The following is a 20,038-nucleotide window of genomic DNA, read 5'->3' on the forward strand; positions in this document are numbered from 1 at the left end:
GTGGCTCCATACAGAAAGGACTTGATTGCTCTGGAGGGGATGCAGTGGAAATTCACCAGGATGTTGCATGGGATGGGATGTCTCATTTATGAGGAGAGACTGGATTTGTTTTCCTTTGAGTTGAGAAGGTTTGAGTGGGGACTTGCCAGAGATCTATAAAATAGAGCACAGGGTAGATAATAGGAAACTTCGCCCTACTGAATGAGGCGTCTATTACCAGAGGGTAATAAGACGCTTTAAGATAAGGAATAAGAGATTCAGATGGAATACAAGGAAGAATTATTTTAACGTAGAGGGAGGTGGGACTTGGAATATAATGCCTGAGCGGGTGGTGTAAGCAGACTCTCACAACATTTAAGAAGGATCTAGACATGCACTGGAATGGCCAAGGCACAGAGGCTACTGGCTGAGCGTTGGTAATGATATTTGTATACAACGATATGGATGTAGGAGTTTGAAGGGTCTGCTTCTATGCTATATGACACAATGTCTGCAGGGCAAGGTTGTAGCATTCACAGCAAATTCCATAAAATCAGTCACAAACAAGAGAAAATCAGCAGATGCTGGAAATCCATGACAAAATGCTGGAGGAAATCTGCAAACCAGCACATAATTCTCTGCAACTTCTGCCATCTCCAACTGGATCCCACCACCAAGCACGTCTCTCCTTCCCCCGCCCCCCAACTTCCTCCTTTCTGCAGGGGTCACACCCTACACGACTCCCTTGCCAATTTGTCCATCCCCACCGACCTCCCTCCTGGCACTTATCCTTGCAAGCAGAACAAGTGCTTCACCTGTTCCTACACCTCCTCCCTCACGACCATCCAGGGCCCTAAACAGTCCTTCGGGGTGGGGTGACACTTCACCTGTGAGTCTGTTGGAGTCATATACTGTGTCCAGTGCTCCCGGTGTGGCCTCCTGTATATTGGTGAGACCTGATGTAGACTGGGAGACCGTTTAACTGAGCACCTACAGTCCGTCCACCAGGAAAAGCAGGATCTTCCAGTGGCCACCCATTTTAACTCCACTTCCCATTCCCATTCCGATATGTCAATCTATGGCCTCCTCTACTGTTGTGATGAGACCACACTCAGGTTGGATAAATGACACCTCATATTCCGTCTGGGTAGCCTTCAACCTGATGGCATGAACACTGATTTTGTCGAACTTCTGATAATGCCCTCCCCCACCGCCCCTTCACCAATCCCCATCCCCTTCTCCCTCTCTCATCTTATCTCCTTGCCTGCCCATTGCCTCCCTCTGATGCTCTATTTTTCTTTCTTCCATGGCCTTCTGTTCTCGTCTATCAGATTCCACCTTCTCCAGCCCTGTATCTCTCTCACCAATCAACTTCCCAGCTCTTTACTTCACCCCTCCCCATCCCAGTTCCAGCTATCATCTTGTGCTTCTCCCTCCCCTCCCCCTACCTTTTAACTCAACTCCTCATCATTTTTCTCATCAGTCCTGCTGAAGGGTCTCAGTCGGAAATGTCGACTGTACCCTTTTTCTCTAGATGCTGCCTGGCTTGCTGAGATCCTCCAGCATGTTGTGTGTGTTCCATAACATCAGGCAATATTACAGTTTTTCGGATTATTTGCTCCTCTCACTAGATCGCATTCATACATTATTTATCTGTCTAGCAGTATTGAGATTAAGTGTTTTGTCACTGAGGACACCATTTACTTTGACAAAAATATAGAGCAGCTGATCAGCAGATTTGCAGTTTACGCAAAATTTAGTGGAGTTGTGGATGGGGCGTTAGTTGCTAAAGAATACAGCAGGATATAGATCAGCTGCAGGTATGGACAGAGAAGTAGCTGATGGAATTTATCCAGAAAAAAATGGAAGTGTTTTACTTTGGGGGTTCAAATGTAAAGGAAGGCACACAACGAATGGCAGGACACTTATGAGCATGAATCTATAGAGGATCTTGGGGCTATAAGTCCAGCTCCTTGAAAGTGGCAGTCAGTAGCCAGGGCAGCAAAGGAGGCATATGGCATGCTTGCTTCATCGTTCAGGGCATTGAGAAGGGAATCATGTTAGAGCTGTATAAGCTTTTGGTTAGGCTGCATTTGGAACATTGTGTGCATTTCTAGTCATCCATTTCAGGAAGGATGTGGAATCTTTAGAGAAGGTGCAGAAAAGGTTCCCAGAATATGGTCAGAAAGAGAGTTTTTGGCACTCCGGCCTTCATAAATCACTGTACTCTACTGAGTACAGGAGTTGGGTTGTTATGTTGAAGTTATATCAGACACCTAATTTGGAGTATTGTGTGCAGTTCTGGTCACCTACCTACAGGAAAGATATCGATAAGGTTGGAAGACTACAGAGGAAATTTACAAGAATGTTGCCAGGACATGAAGACCTGAGTGATAGGATGAGGTTGAATACGTTAGGGCTTTATTCCCTAGACTGTAGGAGAATGAGGAAGATTGATAGAGGTATACAAAATTATGAGGTGTACAGATAAGTGTAAATGCAAACAGACATTTTCCTCTGATGTTGGGTGAGACTAAACTGGAGATCATGGATTAAGGGTGAAAGGTGAAATATTTAAGGGGAACTTCTTCCCTCAGAGGGTGGTGAGAGCGTGGAATGAGCTGACAGTGCAAGCTGTGCATGTGAGCTTGATTTCAACATCAGTGTGAAATTTGGATAGATACGTAGAAGGGAGTGGCATGGAGGGCTATAGTCTGGGTGCAGGATGATGGAAATAGACAGATGAATAGGTCGCCATGGACTAGATGGGCTGAAGGGTCCATTTGTGCAGTGTAGCATTCTATGACCTTCTGACTCTGTTGGACTTTCATACATATTGCATACAACAGATAAAAAATTAAGTTCATAGGCCACACCGTTCCTCTGAGTTACGCCCTCTCCTGGAGTTTGCTTCCTCCCATGGTCGGTCACACGACACTGATGCTGCAGCTGACCTTGGTGAAACCAGAAGCAGCTCGTGTCTCTTGAGAATGAAAGATCTTTTTGTCTCACAGCACAGATAGCTTATTACAAATTACTCTTCATCATATAATGGATGTGTCTGCCTCTATCAGGTAGGATTTTAAAAATATGTTTTATGTTTTTATGATCTGCAAGTTTGCTGTAATGTTGAGTCCATACTGTTAATCTGTACATATCTGCAAGATATTAGAATACCTCTTCTAGATTGTAGTCACATCAATTAAATTTTTTTTCCATCAAGTTTGTGTTTACATTTTGCCTTTTTGTCATTATTTTTTGAATGTTATGGCCTTTTGAAAGTGTGAATGATCTGCAAATTAACTGAGTCCATTTTGCTTTTTATCTCGTCTGCGGCATTGTTTTGAGATGACAAGCACTAAGTAAAGGAAACCACAACCCAGTAAGAGATCACGAGGAAGTTAGTCACAGGTTCACCAAATTAAGTTCCTGGCAGCTCTTTACTGGGGGAAAGGTATCAAGTTCATGAGGTTCTCCTGCTGGAAACGAAATACTGCTTTTACATCGTTCTAGAATTATCGAGATGTGCAACAGGTCATTTGACCCAATCTGTCCATGTCAACCGAAATGCCTAGCTGGCCTGGTCCCAATTCCCTGAATCTGGTCCAAATTGCACTAAACTCTTCCTATCCATGTATCTGTTTGAATGCCTTTCAAGCGCTGTAATTGTACCCACCTCTGCAGCCTCCTTGCGCACCTTGTTCCATATATCCAATAACCTGCGTGTGAAGAAGTTGCCCTTTAGGCCTCTTTCAAATCATTCTCCTCTCAGCTTAATGACTTCCAGGTCACCCATGTCTTCTAGTTTTAGTCTCCTCTACCCTGGGAAAAAGACTATGATCATCTTCCAATTTTATGCCCCTGTTGATTTTCTAAATCTGTGTGAAGTTAGCACTTAGCCTCCTTCACTCCAGGGAAAACATTTGCAGCCTATCCAGTCTCTCTTTGACCAAGCCATCCAATCAGAATGAAAATCTTTCTGGAACTTTTCTGCATCCTCTGTAGCTTAATTACATGCCTTCTGTAGCACGGCGACTGGAACTGCACGTAATGCTCCAGATGTGATCTCACCATAAGAACATAAGAAATAGAAGCAGGGCTCGGCCCTCTGTCCTGTTGAATCTGTTCCATCATTCAATCAGATCGTGGCAAATCTGCCCATGGACTCAGCTCCACTTACCCGCCCATATCCTTTGTAAAGCTGTAACATGACATTCTATCAGCTGGGCTCATTGACCCAGTTGTCGAAGGAAAGCATGCCACATGTCTTGTTCATCACCCTGTGTTGCCACTTTCAGGGAACTATGCACCTCTTCTTCTTGGTCTCCATATAAATGACAGCTGATAGAGCTGGGAGAAATAATCTCATAAAATGGCAGTGCGGTTGGCTGCAGTGTCCTCTCAGGGTCCAATCAATGTTGTAACTGTTCATCCTTTATGTCCTTATGATTGCAAGACACTAAGAACACCAAGTACTTCAAGTCTACCTCACTAGCCATTTGCTGGATAGCTGAGGAGCTACGCACCATAAACTTATTGTGTACCATGTCACCGCCTGCTACAGCCACCCAGGGAAGAAGGGCTGGAAGCGGAGCGCGCCCCAATGAATGTTCACCTTAAACATATTTCTTCTGATCGCAAGACTCTGTTGGACATTGCTAATATAAAATACTGCACGTCTAATTTATTGGTTCATTGGTGAAACCAATGCTGGGGGAACTGTGTGGCCTTGGTTGTTGTGGCCTTCATGCAGTGCTGTTGCCTGTGTCAGCTACCCAGGGGAGGAGGCACTGGAGGTGGTGTGGAGGGGACAGAGTCACAGCTGGCACGTGGACTCCATGCTGGTTTAGGGGCTGGCCCCTCCTGTCAGTGGTGCTCTCCAGTGTTTGCTCCTGGAAGAGAAGCTGGAATGCCTTCATCTACAGCTGCAAAAGATGAGGAACTGCTGTGTGCTTGTTCTTGCAGAAACATGGCTTAAGGACAGCATCCAATGCTCTCCAACACCCAACAGCTCAATGTTCTGGATGTGATAGAGCATGAGGGATTAAAGGAGGAGGAGTGGTACTACTAGTCACAGAGAAAAGTGGAGGTCAAATTATTGGGTGTACTAAAGCAGAGAATATAGGTTTTGATTGGTAAGGGAGAGTAAGGTTTACAAGGAGAAGACAAGAAAATGGGGTTGAGAAAAACAATCAACCATGATTGAATAGCTGTGTAGAATGGCCGAATGGCTGTTACTGTACTATGGCATCATATTGCTGTACCTAAATAGGCACAAGGTTTGTAACAAGCTCTTCCATTTCACTGGTATTGATTGAAGGTCAAGTCCATTAGATGTGCAAGGAACCAGATTCCTTCTTTTGTATTCCTATAACTGCATTATCGACAGATACACCCTCCCCACCCCCCCCCCCCCCGATCATCTAAGTGTCTAAGGGATGTGGGTCTTCATGGAACACATTTTTCCACCCTTGTTATCTGACAGTTCTTTAAGCTGCATAAATTTACCACATGTGTAGTTACCCTGGACGAACTCCTACAACACCTCACCTGTCTGCCCATTACTTCAGTTACTCATTGAACTTAGTGTTAATTTAATAATATGCTTGTTTAAGTTAAGTTGTTAAAAATGATCATGTTAAATGTTAACTTAGATCTAGTCCACAGACATAACCAATCACTTTCCACTCTGTTCCTGCTGTCCTTAAATCTTCAGGCTTCTTTCCTCTGGCTGCATTTGTATTTCCAGGGTTTCAGTGTTTAAACATTATTGGTTTCTGTTTCTGCTGATTAAATGCTCAAGATCTCTGCTCCAACTCTGTTTAAACTCTCTCAGCCTTTCCTCTCGCTGTATTTAAACTTATGGCAGTACCTTATATGATTGCATTGTCATTCAGGTCTTCCTTTGGATCAGAATTTATGAACAGCTTCCATGTCCTTCTTGAAATATTGCATCCCCTCTACCACACTGGAGTGCTTCTGACTACATCTCATCTATGTTCCACACCTCTGTATTCACTCCTTCTCCTCTCGGACAGTGTAAGAACAGAAATCCCTCAGTGCTTCCTACCTCCCCCTCAGCCACTGTATTCCATGGATCATCCCTTGCAGTCTCCACCAGCTCTAACACCAGGCACAAATTTCCCTCCCCTTCTTTCAGCATTTTGAATGGATTGTTCTCTTTGGTTGCCTCCAGCACATCCTTAGGAGTGTTGGTAGTTAACACCAATGACACATTTCACTGTATGTTTCGAGGTAAATGTGATGAGTAAATCTGCATCTGAAAATGGCCATTTAACCTGTCACTATTCTGGTTCAGATTTTTCTTCTTCCCTTCATATAGTCTGACCTACTGGGCATTTCTCCCAGCTTCGCTATCAATACCAAAACAAAGAAAGGACCACAATGTATCCATCAACCCATTTAAACTTACCCTGTAAGAGATAGTTCCTTTGTTCTTCTTATCTCTCTCTGCTCCTGAAAATTACTTAGTCCTGCAAATTAATGTAAACCTTATTTGTCCTATTAATGTAAAAGATGCTGCCTAACTTTCTGATTGTTTCCAACGTGGTCTGTTGTCATATAAAAATTGACTTTCCAATGCTTCCCCTCCAAATCAGCAGTACCAGAATCTCCATTGAAATAAATGAGATTGCAAATGTCAGATACCTCAGGTGTATAATTAACATTACATAACTACATCGAGAGAAGCTTTGAGTTGACAAAATCTTTATTTTAGTCCAAGTGCTAGAAAATTAATATTTGGGTACAACAAGGGATTTGAAAACAATTTGAGAGCAAGGAGGTCTACTGCAATTACATAGGACTTGGGAAAAATCATATTCAAAGCATTGCATAAAATTTTGTTTCTGTTAAGAGTAAGAAATAGAGCAACTAGATTAATTAGTCACATGGGTATGTTGGAACAAAAAGATCTGTTATAGAGCTGTACCTCTAAGTAAATAAAATAAATAAATGAAACACACTCTGTCCACTACCTCCCTCTGCCTTCTGTGGGCAAGTCAATTCTAAATCTATGCAGCCAAGTTTCATTGGATGCTATGCCTCCTGACTTTCTGAATGATTCTATCATGGCAAACCTTGTCAAATGCCTTACTAAAATGCATATACACTACATCAACTGCTCTACCTTCATCAAATTGTTTTGTCATTTCCCCAAAGAATTCATTTAGGTTCATGAGGCATGCCTGCCCCTCAAAATGCCATGCTGACTATCCCCAGTCAGATGATGCTTGTAAATCCTGTCTCTAAGAATCCTCTCCAATAGTTTGCTCATCACTGGCTCACTAGCCCATAATTCCCAGGATTATCCCTGTTACCTTAAACAACAGAATAACATTTACCACCCTTCAATCTTCTGGTACTAATTCTGTGGCCAGCGAGAACACAAAGATCATCGCCAAGTGTGCAGCAATCCCTTCCTTCATTTCCCATAGTACCCTGGGATATATTTCAACTTGGCCTGGGGGTACTTAACTATCCTAGTGTTTTTCTATAGTTCCAGTACATTCTCTTTCTTAACATCGACATCTTCCAGCATATCAGCCTGTTTTATGCTGTCCTCACATTCATTGTTCCCTCTCACTGATGAATACTGAAGCAAAGTATTCATTAGGGACCTCCTCTATGTTGTTCAACCCCAGGAGCATGTTTCCTCTTCTATGCCTATCGATCCTATCCTCACATTAGTCATTCCCCTGTTCTTCACATGCATGCAGAACACCTCGGAGTCTTCCTTCATCCTACTTGCCAAGGCCTTCTTATGTCCCCTTCCAGCTCTAATTCCATTCATTGCTCCTCTCTGGCTACCTTGTAGCTCTCTAGAGCCTTGAGTGATCCTTGATTCCAAAACATTAAGTATGTTTCTTTCTTTCTCTTGACTAGATGTTCCATATCTCTTGTCAACTACGGTTCCTTTGCTCTCAATCTTGAGTTCTCCAACTTCAGTTAACTTGCTTTCTCTATTTGTATCAGAACTTGCTAATATACATTTTTTTGCTCGTGATATAGGGTCAGTTTCACTTTCTCTATTATTACTGCTTGTGCTCCCATGCATGTCTCGTAGCACAAATCACATGCAAAAATGTGCAATTGCCATCAATCTGCCTCCATTGAGTCATTTGACCAGGTCTCTATCTTCCATGGACGTTCCTTGTCCTCTCAACCACTTCCTGCAACTTTCCCTCTGCCCTCTGAGCAACTTATAACTAACTTGCCTCTCTTCCTAGTTGCAGTAAAGGGTTTTTGAATGCCAATTTTAACTCTGCTTCTGTTTCTATAGGTACTTCCTGACCTGCTGACCTGCTGTTCCAATGTATTCTGGTAACAGTGTATTGATTTTTAGGCAGTGGATATTGTAATCTGCAGCAAAATTATGTGGACTAGAGCTATGAAGTCATAAGGTAAGTGTAGTATAACCATTTTAACAGTCTTAGTGGGCTAGTTGCAATGTGGCTGTTCTATTGGCAAGTGTGCCTGGAACTTGGGGTCATAATACCAGGCATAGATGTTATCTATTTAAGACTAAGGTGAGGAGAAAATTCTGCACGTGTAGAGTTGTGATTCTTTATAAACCTTGATTTTAAAAGGCTACAATGGTTCAGTTGGGTATATTCAAAACTGATTCACAGAATCTTTGTTCAGGTGAGTATATTCAAAACTGAGATGTTATCTTGACATTAAAGCAAATAAGGCTACAGTGGGAAAGTGGAGCTAATGTAGACATTTAACCATAAATCATAATGGTTAAGCAATTTGAAGAAATCTTGTTATATCTTGTGTTATGATGTTCTGCTTTCCTTTAAGATATAATCTATTTTCTTGACTGTGCTTTGGCCTCAACTTTTATATGGATTTGTGTCAAGTTTTGATTGGATATATCCTATGAACTGCCTTGTGTATTTTATTAAATGCACCACATAAATGCAATTTGTTGTAAGAAATTCTTATTTTGTGTTGTGAGCTTAAATCACCCATTTTAGTCATTTGAATTTGGAATTGGAATTGGTTTATTAATGTCACACGTACCAATGAAAAGTTTGTTTTGAATATGGACTCAATTTGGCTCCGACTGCTGTTACTTGCTTTTATTATCTGCATGATTTGTGTTTCTTTCCTCTCTCTCTGTTAATTGGGTGTGGTTTTCTTTTAAATTATGTTCCTTTGTGTTTCTTGCTTTGTGGCTGCCTGTAAGTAGATGAATCTCAAGGATTTATATATACTTTAATAATAAATGTACTTTGAATCCTTTGAATTTTGAATCATTTGAATATGTTAGTTGATAGGTTTTATGCATTCTGTTTTCTGCCCCAAATTTAAAGTTTTGTTTAATTTATTCCTATCTTTGTCTTACAGAAAATTCATCTTAGTGTTCTGAAAGGTTTTGGATGAAATCTTCAATTCTGACATTAGTGATGGCTCAATGTCGGACCGATTGCATTGAAAAACCTCTTTGTGTAGCATTTAGGAAACTAGGATATTGTGTTGGTCAAAACCCCTGGCTGTTCTTGCTTATACCTCTGTTTGTTTCTGGAGGAGTAGGAACAGGGTTTTGTTTCTTCAGTCAAAATGAAAACAATAACATTGAGGATCAGTTCACTCCTATTAAAGGGTCTGCAAAAGCTGAGAGACAGTTCGTTAAAGAACATTTTCCAACAAATGATTCTCAATCCTTCTCTAGGCAAAGACTTTATGCAGAAGGGACATTTGCTTCTTTTATTGCAGTTTCAAAAGTTGGTAACGTCATTACAAAAGCAGCATTGAAAGAGATTCTATCACTTGATAAAAAGGTCAAAGAATTTAACTTTTCTAACAATGGCAGGACCTATAATTATTCTAATCTTTGTGCAAAAGTAGGAGAAACTTGTGTCTCAAGTGCACTTTTGGATATTTTGAATTATGATCCTGGTGTGGTGGAGAGCAAGAAGATTTACTACCCTAAAACAAAACAAACATTTATAGGCACTGAAGTGGGTGGGATTGAGTTAGATGAAACTGGGACTTCCTTGAAAAAAGCTAAAGCTATCCGGTTGCATTATCCTTTAAGAGAAGATGATGAAACAGACAAGAAACTCAGTTTACTTTGGATCCAGATGTTTCTTCATGAATTCCCAATGGCACATACACGTTTTACACATATTGAGGTAAGGATATTAAATCTGCATTAAATCATTTCAGGAGAATATATCTCAGCCTACCATAAGTAGGTTTTTGAACTTCTGCTAAAATTGGGAATAGTTTGGTTTTGTTCCTTGTCACCTTTTAAAAACATTTGCTGACTATCAGTGAAATAGAGCAAGATTTTTTTCCTGAAAGTAATAAGTAGGGTTTTGATAATTATGTCACTGCATCTCTGGCTTGAAATTGAACTTGTATCATTGGAATAATGAAATACATAGTTGTATTCCATTTGAAAAAATTACGTATAATTTAAGAAATGAATATGAGATATTTTTGAAAATTTGGTCACCATACTTACGAAAGATAGGATTAGATACATAGGTCCTTTGAAGATAAAATTATAGTAATTGGGGAAAGTGAAAATAAATATCAAAATTATTTTGAACTCCATGGAACATGTGGGGATCCTCCGATATCCAGGCAATCTTTCTTCTCTTTTCTTTCTTTTTTTTTCTTTTTCTTTAGATAAGGGTTAAGGGGGGAGGGTTAAGGGGAGGGGGGAGGGTTAATATCACTTTTCTTACTATTTTATTATTACATTTATTCTTGTAATTTCTAAAATTCAATAAATAAATAATATTCAAAAAAAGAAATTGAACTTGTATTGCATTCAGGAATTAAAAAAATTTTGGACACTAGATAGCCTTTGTCTAATTGTATCAGCATTGTTTTCAGTGTAAATAATTCTTAAATAATGCTTGCGTTAACAATGGTAGTCATATTTTTAAAGTATACTGTATCCAGTTATTGGCAAGGTGGTGTTAACAGGTGTGCCACATTAAATCGTATGCAATTTTTGACATTGTCTTTGACACTCCCGGTATAGGAAATTTCTATTTCCATTTGTATACAATTTCTTTTGTGTCTCTTTTATTAAATGCCGAATCATTAGCAGTCACTAAAATTCTCTTTTAGAATGCATTCCTCATTAGAAACACATTTTTTCATTACTCCCATGTGTGCCAAAGAGATAATAACTGGATAATTAATCACCTAGAAGTGTCAAGAGAGGGGAATTGAATTAGAGCTGGGAGAATGAGCACTAGTTGTAAGTGCAGTCATTCTCCACATTTCAATATCTGAGGAATAGGATATAGGCCTTGATTAATAGACTCATTGAAAGATTGCACCAATTCTACGTAGAAATGTCAGTTCATGTTCTTATAAAAATACAGTGATTTACTCATTCACAAGATCCCACAATTTCTAAGAATTTATTGTAAAAATCAATAGAACAATGTTCACTTCTATTAAAGGGATTTTGATGACTCCTTATTGCTGACCCCTGATTGCAAGTATAATCCATTTTCTTTTAATGTTATGATTTCTATTATTTTTGGAATTTCAACTATGATTTGTGATTGTTACTTCATTGGGCTCCTCTTACTCATTGACAAATTAAATCACTCTTATGCCGGAAGTATGCAGAATATACATTGTTAACTTAAATTCCTACATGCAATAAATATATATTATGTGTATTATATGTAAAATAGTTTCCTACTCATTACATATATAAGACATCAAAGTTAAAATTTTATCCTACTAACAACCTGTTGAGTCTTCAAAAGCAGAGGTGGAGTGCATGCCTCATGATCAACTCCTTGTGGTGTACCAATATGTTAGTGATGTCCCAATTTTGCTCACCAGACCTGGAATATTTCAGAATTAGGTGCTGTTTTGCCTGCTTTTCAAAAGTTTTGTGATCATTTTAGTAGCCGTATACATTCCACCTCAGGCCAATGTCAATCAGGCTTTAGATGATCTGAGCAATGGGATCAACATGCATGAAACAGCACACCCTGACACCCTCCTCATCATTTTGGTGGATTTTAACGAGGCCAACCTGAAAAAGTCATTAAATAATTGCCATCAACAAATCACTTGTCGCGCCAGAGGTAACAACACATTGGACCACTGTTACACCATCATCAGGAATACTTACCGTGCTATTCCATGTCTTCACCTCAGAAAGTCGGATCATCCGGCTGTACTTCTACTCCTTGAGTATAGGCAGAGACTGAAGACTGCAGCACCAGTAGTGAGGACCAAGATATATGGACAAGGGAAGCACAGGAGCATACAGGACTGCTTTGAATCAGTGGACTGGACTGTATTCAGGGATTCATCTTCGAATCTGGATGAGTATGCTGCAGTTGTTACCGACTTCATTAAAACCTGTGTGGATGAGTGTGTGCCTACAAAACTTGCTGTACGTTCTCAAACCAAAAGCTGAACCAGGAGGTTCATCATCTGTTGAGGGCTAGATCTGTGGCATTTAGGTCTGGTGGCCCAGGCCTGAACAAGAGAATGAGGTATAATATTGTGGAGGGCTATTTCAAGAGGGAAGAAACAATTCCTAGCGAGGTTGGAGGCAATATTGGACGCATGTCAGCTCTGGTAGGGTTTGCAAGACATTACTTCCTACAAAGCAAAACTCAATAGCATGAATGGCAGTGATGCTTCACTACCAGATGAACTCAACACCTTCTATGGATGCTTTAAAAGTGAGAATATAACTCTAGCAGTGAAGATCCCCGCTGCACCCAGTGACTCTGTGATCTCTGTCTTGGAGGCCGATGCCAGGCTATCGTTCAGGAGGGTGAACCCCGGTAAGGTGGCATGTCCCAACAGAGTACATGGTAAGGCTCTGAAAATTGTGCCAACCAACTGGCGGGTGTACCCAAGGATATTTTCAACCTCTCATTGCTACAGAAGTTCCCACTTGCTTCAAAAAGGCAACAATTATACCATTGCCCAAGAAGAGTAGTGTGAGCTGTCTCAATGACTATCAGCCAGTAGCACTCACATTTATGGTGATGAAGTGCTTTGAGAGTTTGGCCATGACTAGAATCAACTCCTGCCTCAGCAAGGACCTGGACCCACTTCAATTTGCCTATCACCACAATAGGTCAATGGCGGATGTAATCTCAATGGCTCTTCACACCAGCATTAGAACACCTGGACAATACAAACATCTATGTCAGGATGCTGTTCGTTGACAATAGTTGAGTGATTAACACATTCATTCCTAGAGTCCTGATCGATAAGCTACAGAACCTGGGCCTCTGCACCTCCCTCTGCAATTGGGTCCTCGACTTCCTAACTGGAAAAGCACAGCCTGTGCGGATTGATGATAATATCTCCTCCTCTCTGACGATCAACATCAGGGGTGCGTGCTTAGCCTACTGCTCCACTCTCTCTATAGCCACGACTGTGTGTCTAGGCATAGCTCAAATGCCATCCATAAATTTGCTGATAATACAACCATTGTTGGCAGAATCTCAGATGGAGATGAGAGGGCGTACAGGAGCGAGATATACCAGCTGGTTGAGTGGTGTCACAGCAACAACCGTGCACTCAACATCAGTCAGACCAAAGAATTGATCGTGGACTTCAGAAAGGGTAGGATGATGGAACTTGAACCAATCCTCATAGAGAATCAGAAGTGGAGCAAGTCAGCAATTTCAAGTTCCTGGGTGTCAATATCTCTGAGGATCTAACCTGGTCTCAACATATTGATGCTGCTATAAAGAAGGCAAGGCAGTGGCTATATTTCATTAGGAGTTTGAGGTGATTTGGCTTATCTAAGACACTCAAAAACCTCTACAGATGTACCATGGAGACCATTCTGACAGGCTGCATCACGGTCTGGTATGGGGGGAGGCACTACTGCACAGGACCGAAAGAAGCTACAGAAAGTTGTAAGATTATTTAGCTCCATCTTGGGAGTATCCAAGACATCTTCAAGAGCGGTGTCTCAGAAAGACGACATTCCTCATTACGGACCCCCATCACCATGCCCTCTTCTCATTGGTACCGTCAGGAAGGAGGTTCAGAAGCCTAAAGACACACACTCAGCAATTCAGGAACAGCATCTTATCCTCTGCCATCTGATTCCTAAATGGATATTCAACCCATGAACATTACCTCACTTTTATTATTTCTGTTTTTGCACTATTTTTAATTTAACTCTTTAATACACATATTTTTACTTACTGTAATTGATTTACTTTTTTCTCCCTATATTATCATGTATTGCATTTTACTGGTGCTGCAAAGTTAACACATCTCACAAGATACGCCAGTGATATTAGACCTGATTCTGATTCTGACATGGAAGGAGATCATTTGGCCCATCAAACTAATGCTGGGTTTTAGAGAAATCCCATCAATTCCATTTCCACTTAATTCCCAGAAACCCATTCTCTCTCACAAGCCCATCGATCTGCCCCAGAGTTAATTTGCAGTTGTCGTTTAATCTATAAACTAGGACATCTTTGGGATGTGGATGGAAATAGGAACAAATGTGACTAGCCTGCATGTTCACGGGGAGCACAGGCAGTACTGGAGGTCAGCTTTGAACTTGGATTGAATGCTATGATTGTATTGCTCTGTGGAACGGCCTACAATGACAGGGAGAATATGCAAATATCACACAAGCATGACCAGTTGTTAGGAATAAACTTGGGTTACAAGAGCTGTGAGGTCACATATACTAATTGGGCAGCACGGTAGCAATGCTCTACAGTACAAGTGATCTGGGTTCAATTCCTGCTGCTGCCTGTAAGGTGTTTGTACGTTCTTCCCGTGATCGCGTGAGTTTCCTCCAAGTGCTCTGGTTTCTTTCCACAACCCAAAGACGTACTGATTGTTGAGTTAATTGGCCATTGTAAATTGTCTCTTGATTAGGCTAGGATTAAATTTAGGATTGTTGGGTGGCGTGACTCGAAGGTTGGGAAAGGCCTATTCTGTGCTGTATCTCAATAAGTAAATTTAAAAAAATCCACCTCTTTCTGAGATTAAGTGGAGTCTTACGTGAAATATTAAATCTTCACATTGCAGTGGTCTATTCGGAAGCTTTTGTTGTTTGGTGATTGTGTATTAATGACTCGCATTTTCACGAATTGCAGGTATCGCATTTTACCTCTGTATCAAGGCAAGAAGAATTTGAAAAAAATTCCAGAAGAATTATTCCTCTGTTTTCTGTCACATATTTACTTTCAGTATCCTTTTCCATCTTGTCTTGTATGAGGTAAAGTCAAATCCTATGAAATGCAGAACACTTTCATTTCATATATATTTCACACAAAATATAAAAGCTTGCTATTTTACACCATATACGTTATGTATTTTCAGGCTTGACAGTGTGAGGAATAAGTTCTGGGTTGCTGTTATGGGAGTTATATCCGCTGGACTAGCTGTATTAACTGGCTTTGGACTGCTGCTTTATTGCGGAACAACATTCGCCATCAACACTGCCAGTGCACCCTTCTTGATTCTAGGTCAGTACCCCTTCAGCAATTTCTCCCGGACAGAACTGTGTCTTGCTTGGTTCTCACAATGTTTGGTGGATTAAAAAAATATAAATTGGCGCTACATTGGGAATTGGCAACTCAGTGCCAATTCTTTTCAATGTTTTTTGTAAGTCCAAATACACCAAATTAACTGGCTCTCCCTCTTCTATCCTGCTAGTTACAACTTCAAATTACTCAGAACGGATTAGGATACATGACTTAACTTTCATAAGTTTGCTTTCACTCAATTAAATCTTGTTATTTTTTCCAAGTACTGTACTTCCTTTATTGTGGCTTTCTTAATGAGTCCAACAATTTCCTGACTGCTTATGTCAAGCTAATCAGGGTATTCTTTCTCCCTCCTTTCCTCTATATTTCAACTAATCCTGTTACTTACTAATCTATGGGAACTGTTCTGGAATCTAGTTACCCTCTAATCTATGGAACCATTCTAGATTCCACAAAATTTTAGAAAATGATCACTATTGCATCAGCAACCTCCACACTGAGTGTCAACAAAACCCGAGGATGTTGATCATCATGTCTTAAAATTTCATTACCTTTCCATTCTATTAATTTCTCTAACACTGAACTTTTACAAAAATAAAACAATATTTTAATGTTTTCACTATTTCTTAGCACATTAAAGTGCTAATAATTTTCTTGTTTTTCAAATTGTTATTGATATTTTAATTTAAATTATTTAAATGTAATTAAACAGTTCTGAAACATTTTCTATCATTGAGTCATTCAGAGATATAGTGTGAAAACAGATGCTTTGGCCATGACAATCAGTTACCACTCATTTACAATAGCCCTGCATTAATCATAAACATGAGAAAATCTGCAGATGCTGGAAATCCGAGCAACGCACACAAAATGCTGGAGGAACTCAGCAGGCCAGGCAGAGAGGAAACAGTCGATGTTTCGGACTGAGGTGATGAAGAGACTGTTTGTTCTTTTCCATTGATGCTTCCTGACCCGCTAAGTTCCTCCAGCATTTTGTGTGTGTTGCCTGCATTAATTCCCCCTTTTTTAATTCTTCCCAACAGTTCCTAGATTCCAACACTCACTTACTTACTGGGGGCAATTTACAGAGGCCAACAAATGTACCAACCTATACATATTTGCAATGTGGGAGGAAAGTGGAGCACCCAGTGAAAGCCTGAGGGAGAACATATGAACTCCATGAGGACGGGATTGAACTTGTGTCTCTGGCACCATAAGGCAGCACAACTGCGCATTCGGGGCATTTAAAACAGTTCCAAAAGCCTTTAGACAGGTAGATGTTGCTCAGATATGCAAAACAGGAGACTGCAGGCAGGCTGGTACTGTATACAGTGAACCCAGGCAGCCAGCATCCAGGATTATCCAAACCAATATAAACGGGTTTGCAAAGACACGGATTAGCAAAGGATTGTCGGTGGGGCTTATATTCCTTAATGAGTAACAATCAGAAAAGTCATGAGCCAGTGAAGAAAAATGTTTAGAAAAATTCCCTTTCAATACTTTACTTTTGAGAAAATCAGAAATATAAATAATGAAAGTCAGAAGGGAATATGATAAGATTGTTAAACACTCCCTAAAAGAGAGATTGTCCCTCCTGGATTATTTGCAAAAGTCAGAATCAGAATCAGTTTTAATAACATCGGCATATGTTGTGAAATTTGTTAACTTTGCAGCAGCAGTACAAAGCAATAAATTATAAATATAGAAGGATAAGCAAATTAATTACAGTAGGAATATATATGTATTTTAAATAGTTTAGATAAGTAGTGCAAAACAGAAATAAAAAGTAGTGAGGCATTGCTCATGGGTTCAATGTCCAATCAGAAATCGGATGGCCGAGGGGAAGAAGCTGTTCCTAGATCATTGCGTGTGTGCCTTCAGGCTTCTGTACCTCCTTCCTGACTGTAACAATGAGAAGGGGGCATGCCCTGGATGGTGAGTGTCCTTAATGACAGATGTTGCCAATTTGAGGCACTGCTCCTTGAAGATGTCTTAGATAGTCCTACTAGCACCCATGATGGAGATGAGTAACATCTGATGGTACATCTCTAGAAATCTTCAAGTGTATTAAGTGACATACCAAATCTTCTCAAACTCCTAATGAAATATAGCTGCTGTCATGAACAAGTACATGAACAATTGCTGTATATTCTAGTTTTGAAACAATTTGAAAAGGGATATATTACCATCTAGTGTGAGCTGATGTCTTTTACCTAGTGAGACTAGATCATTACTATGCTCTTTTATGCTAGGATGACGTATTGTTGCCAAACTCCTTGATCTGAGGCAGTTTTTTTCACTCACAAGGTGGTTGGAATCTGAAATGCACTACCAGAAAAAATGGTGGAGGCAGGTACGCACAAAACTTCTAAAATGAGATCTTGAATTGCCAAAGTTTTAAGGCTTTGTACCAGGTGCTAGTAGATTGTATTAGTTTAGGTGGCTTCATGATGAACATCCTGGGTCACAGGGGCATCTTCTGTATCATGTGATTCATTTTAAGCTAATGGCAATTCATGTGCAGAATCCAACCACTTAAATCAATTAGGTCTGTTCCACTTTCAAAATAGTTCCCTTCAATTAATCTTAGTCTTAACATATTCTTATTAGTTATAATTTACTCAGAAATTAGGATGGAGCACTTATGACGAACCAAGAGATAATATAAAAAGATAAAACAATTATTGTTGATTAACAAATATGGGATATCCTGTTCTCAGTTTGTAGCATTGAATTGCTTTATACTCTGGTACTTTCTTTTGAAAAATACTATTTAGCCCAATCAGTTGAAACTGAACAGAAAGTACTAAATACCTAATAATACACTGATTAACCTATCACATATTGCACCTTTCTTATCTGTAGGTATTGGAATAGACGACATGTTCATTATGCTTTCAGGCTGGCAAAAGACAAAAGTTAAAGATAAAGTTGAAGAACGTTTGGCAGACACGTATGCTGAAGCAGCTGTTTCCATCACAATCACCACATTGACTGATGTTTTAGCCTTTTATATTGGCATCATGACACCTTTTCGATCTGTGCAATCATTTTGTGTTTACACTGGTACAACAGTTCTGTTCTGCTTTATTTATAACATTACATTTTTTGGAGCTGTTCTTGCACTGAATGGGAGAAGGGAAGCCAGTAACAGGCACTGGTTGACATTCAGAAAGGTTGACAAGAATCCTAAACCAGGAGGATCTACACTGACCACCATGTGTTGTGTAGGTGGGGCTTATGATCTGAAAACAGGTACCGAATCAGAGCATCCAGTCTCCTACTTCTTGAAGGAATATTACGGTCCATTCCTCACCAATGGATGGACCAAGGCAGCTGTGGTTTTCCTGTATTTAGGATATTTAGCTGCCAGTATTTATGGCTGTTTGCAGATCAAGGAAGGAATTGATCTCAGAAATCTGGCCTTTGATGATTCATACGTGATTCCGTTCTACGATGCACAAAGAGATTTTTTCTCAGAGTATGGACCACGAGTCATGGTCACTGTCACTGAATCTGTAGATTATTGGAATTCCACTGTTCAAGATGAAATAGAAGCTTGTATGGAGAGATTTGAAAACAGCTCATATGTAGACCGTGAACTGTCAGAGTCCTGGCTTCGAGCACACATGGACCTTTCTAAAAAAATGTATATAGATATAAAAGAGAAAAGTACATTCATTGGAAACTTAACTGAATTATTTAAGTTTGTTCCTACTTTTCAACAGGACATTGAGTTCTCACTAGATAAAATGAACATTAGAGCATCAAGATTTTTCATTCAAATTGTGAATGTCAGTAACTCATTAGATCAGAAAATCATGCTGATTGAATTAAGAGATTTGGCAGAGGAATGCAGAATCCCTTTACTTGTGTACCATCCTACTTTCATCTACTTTGATCAATTTCTTGTGATTGTGACTAACACAATTCAGAATATTATCATAGCAACAATTGCCATGTTGGTTATTTCTTTGCTATTAATACCGAATCCTATTTGTTCACTATGGGTGACATTTGCAATTGTATCAGTTTTGGTGGGCGTATCTGGCTTTATGGCTTTCTGGGGTGTAAACTTAGATTCTATATCTATGATTGACCTAGTCATCTGCATCGGTTTTTCAGTCGACTTTACAGCTCATATTTCATATGCTTTTGTTTCAAATGATAAAAGAAGTGCCAATGGACGAGCTATTGATGTGCTACACACTCTTGGCTACCCAGTAATCCAAGGGGCTTGTTCAACAGTATTGGGTGTTGTTATATTGGCCTTAGCAGCAAGTTACATATTCAGAACATTTTTTAAGATTATGTTTCTTGTCATATTTTTTGGTGCAGTTCATGGCATTGTATTTATGCCAGTGTTTCTGACTTTTTATCAAACTTGTGGCAACTGCAATAATGATAACTCAAGAGAAGTTAAAGAGAGTGAAAGCAGAAGTCAGAGCAGAAATCTCCACACCTATCATTATGTTCATCATTGTAAAGTAAATGTAGACCCCGTTAAAGAATTAACAGAAATATCATAACAGAGTCCATTCAGTTAGATGTAT

The 20,038-nt window shown here is 39.9% G+C and overlaps 1 protein-coding gene across 1 annotated transcript; it reads left to right on the forward strand.

The window, feature by feature from the left end:
* The first annotated feature begins 2,927 nt into the window (after positions 1–2,927).
* LOC140731470 (patched domain-containing protein 3-like) lies at positions 2,928–20,038 on the forward strand. The gene is made up of 6 exons (XM_073052953.1): positions 2,928–3,053; positions 8,282–8,402; positions 9,355–10,142; positions 15,093–15,214; positions 15,319–15,464; positions 18,351–20,038. Exons 3-6 carry the CDS (start codon positions 9,387–9,389, stop codon positions 20,012–20,014), a joined length of 2,688 nt encoding a protein of 895 aa, XP_072909054.1. The 5' UTR covers positions 2,928–3,053; positions 8,282–8,402; positions 9,355–9,386; the 3' UTR covers positions 20,015–20,038.

Source organism: Hemitrygon akajei, chromosome 8 (assembly GCF_048418815.1).
Source record: "Hemitrygon akajei chromosome 8, sHemAka1.3, whole genome shotgun sequence".
Classification (NCBI taxonomy): Eukaryota; Metazoa; Chordata; class Chondrichthyes; order Myliobatiformes; family Dasyatidae; genus Hemitrygon; species Hemitrygon akajei.

What these genes read in the sequence shown, in the direction of transcription:
- LOC140731470 (XM_073052953.1), top strand. Translation starts at nt 9,387, where the DNA reads ATGAAATCTTCAATTCTGACATTAGTGATGGCTCAATGTCGGACCGAT. An exon ending in CACGTTTTACACATATTGAG is followed by an intron (nt 10,143 to 15,092) that starts GTAAGGATATTA and finishes CACGAATTGCAG; the next exon opens with GTATCGCATTTTACCTCTGT. An exon ending in TGCACCCTTCTTGATTCTAG is followed by an intron (nt 15,465 to 18,350) that starts GTCAGTACCCCT and finishes TCTTATCTGTAG; the next exon opens with GTATTGGAATAGACGACATG.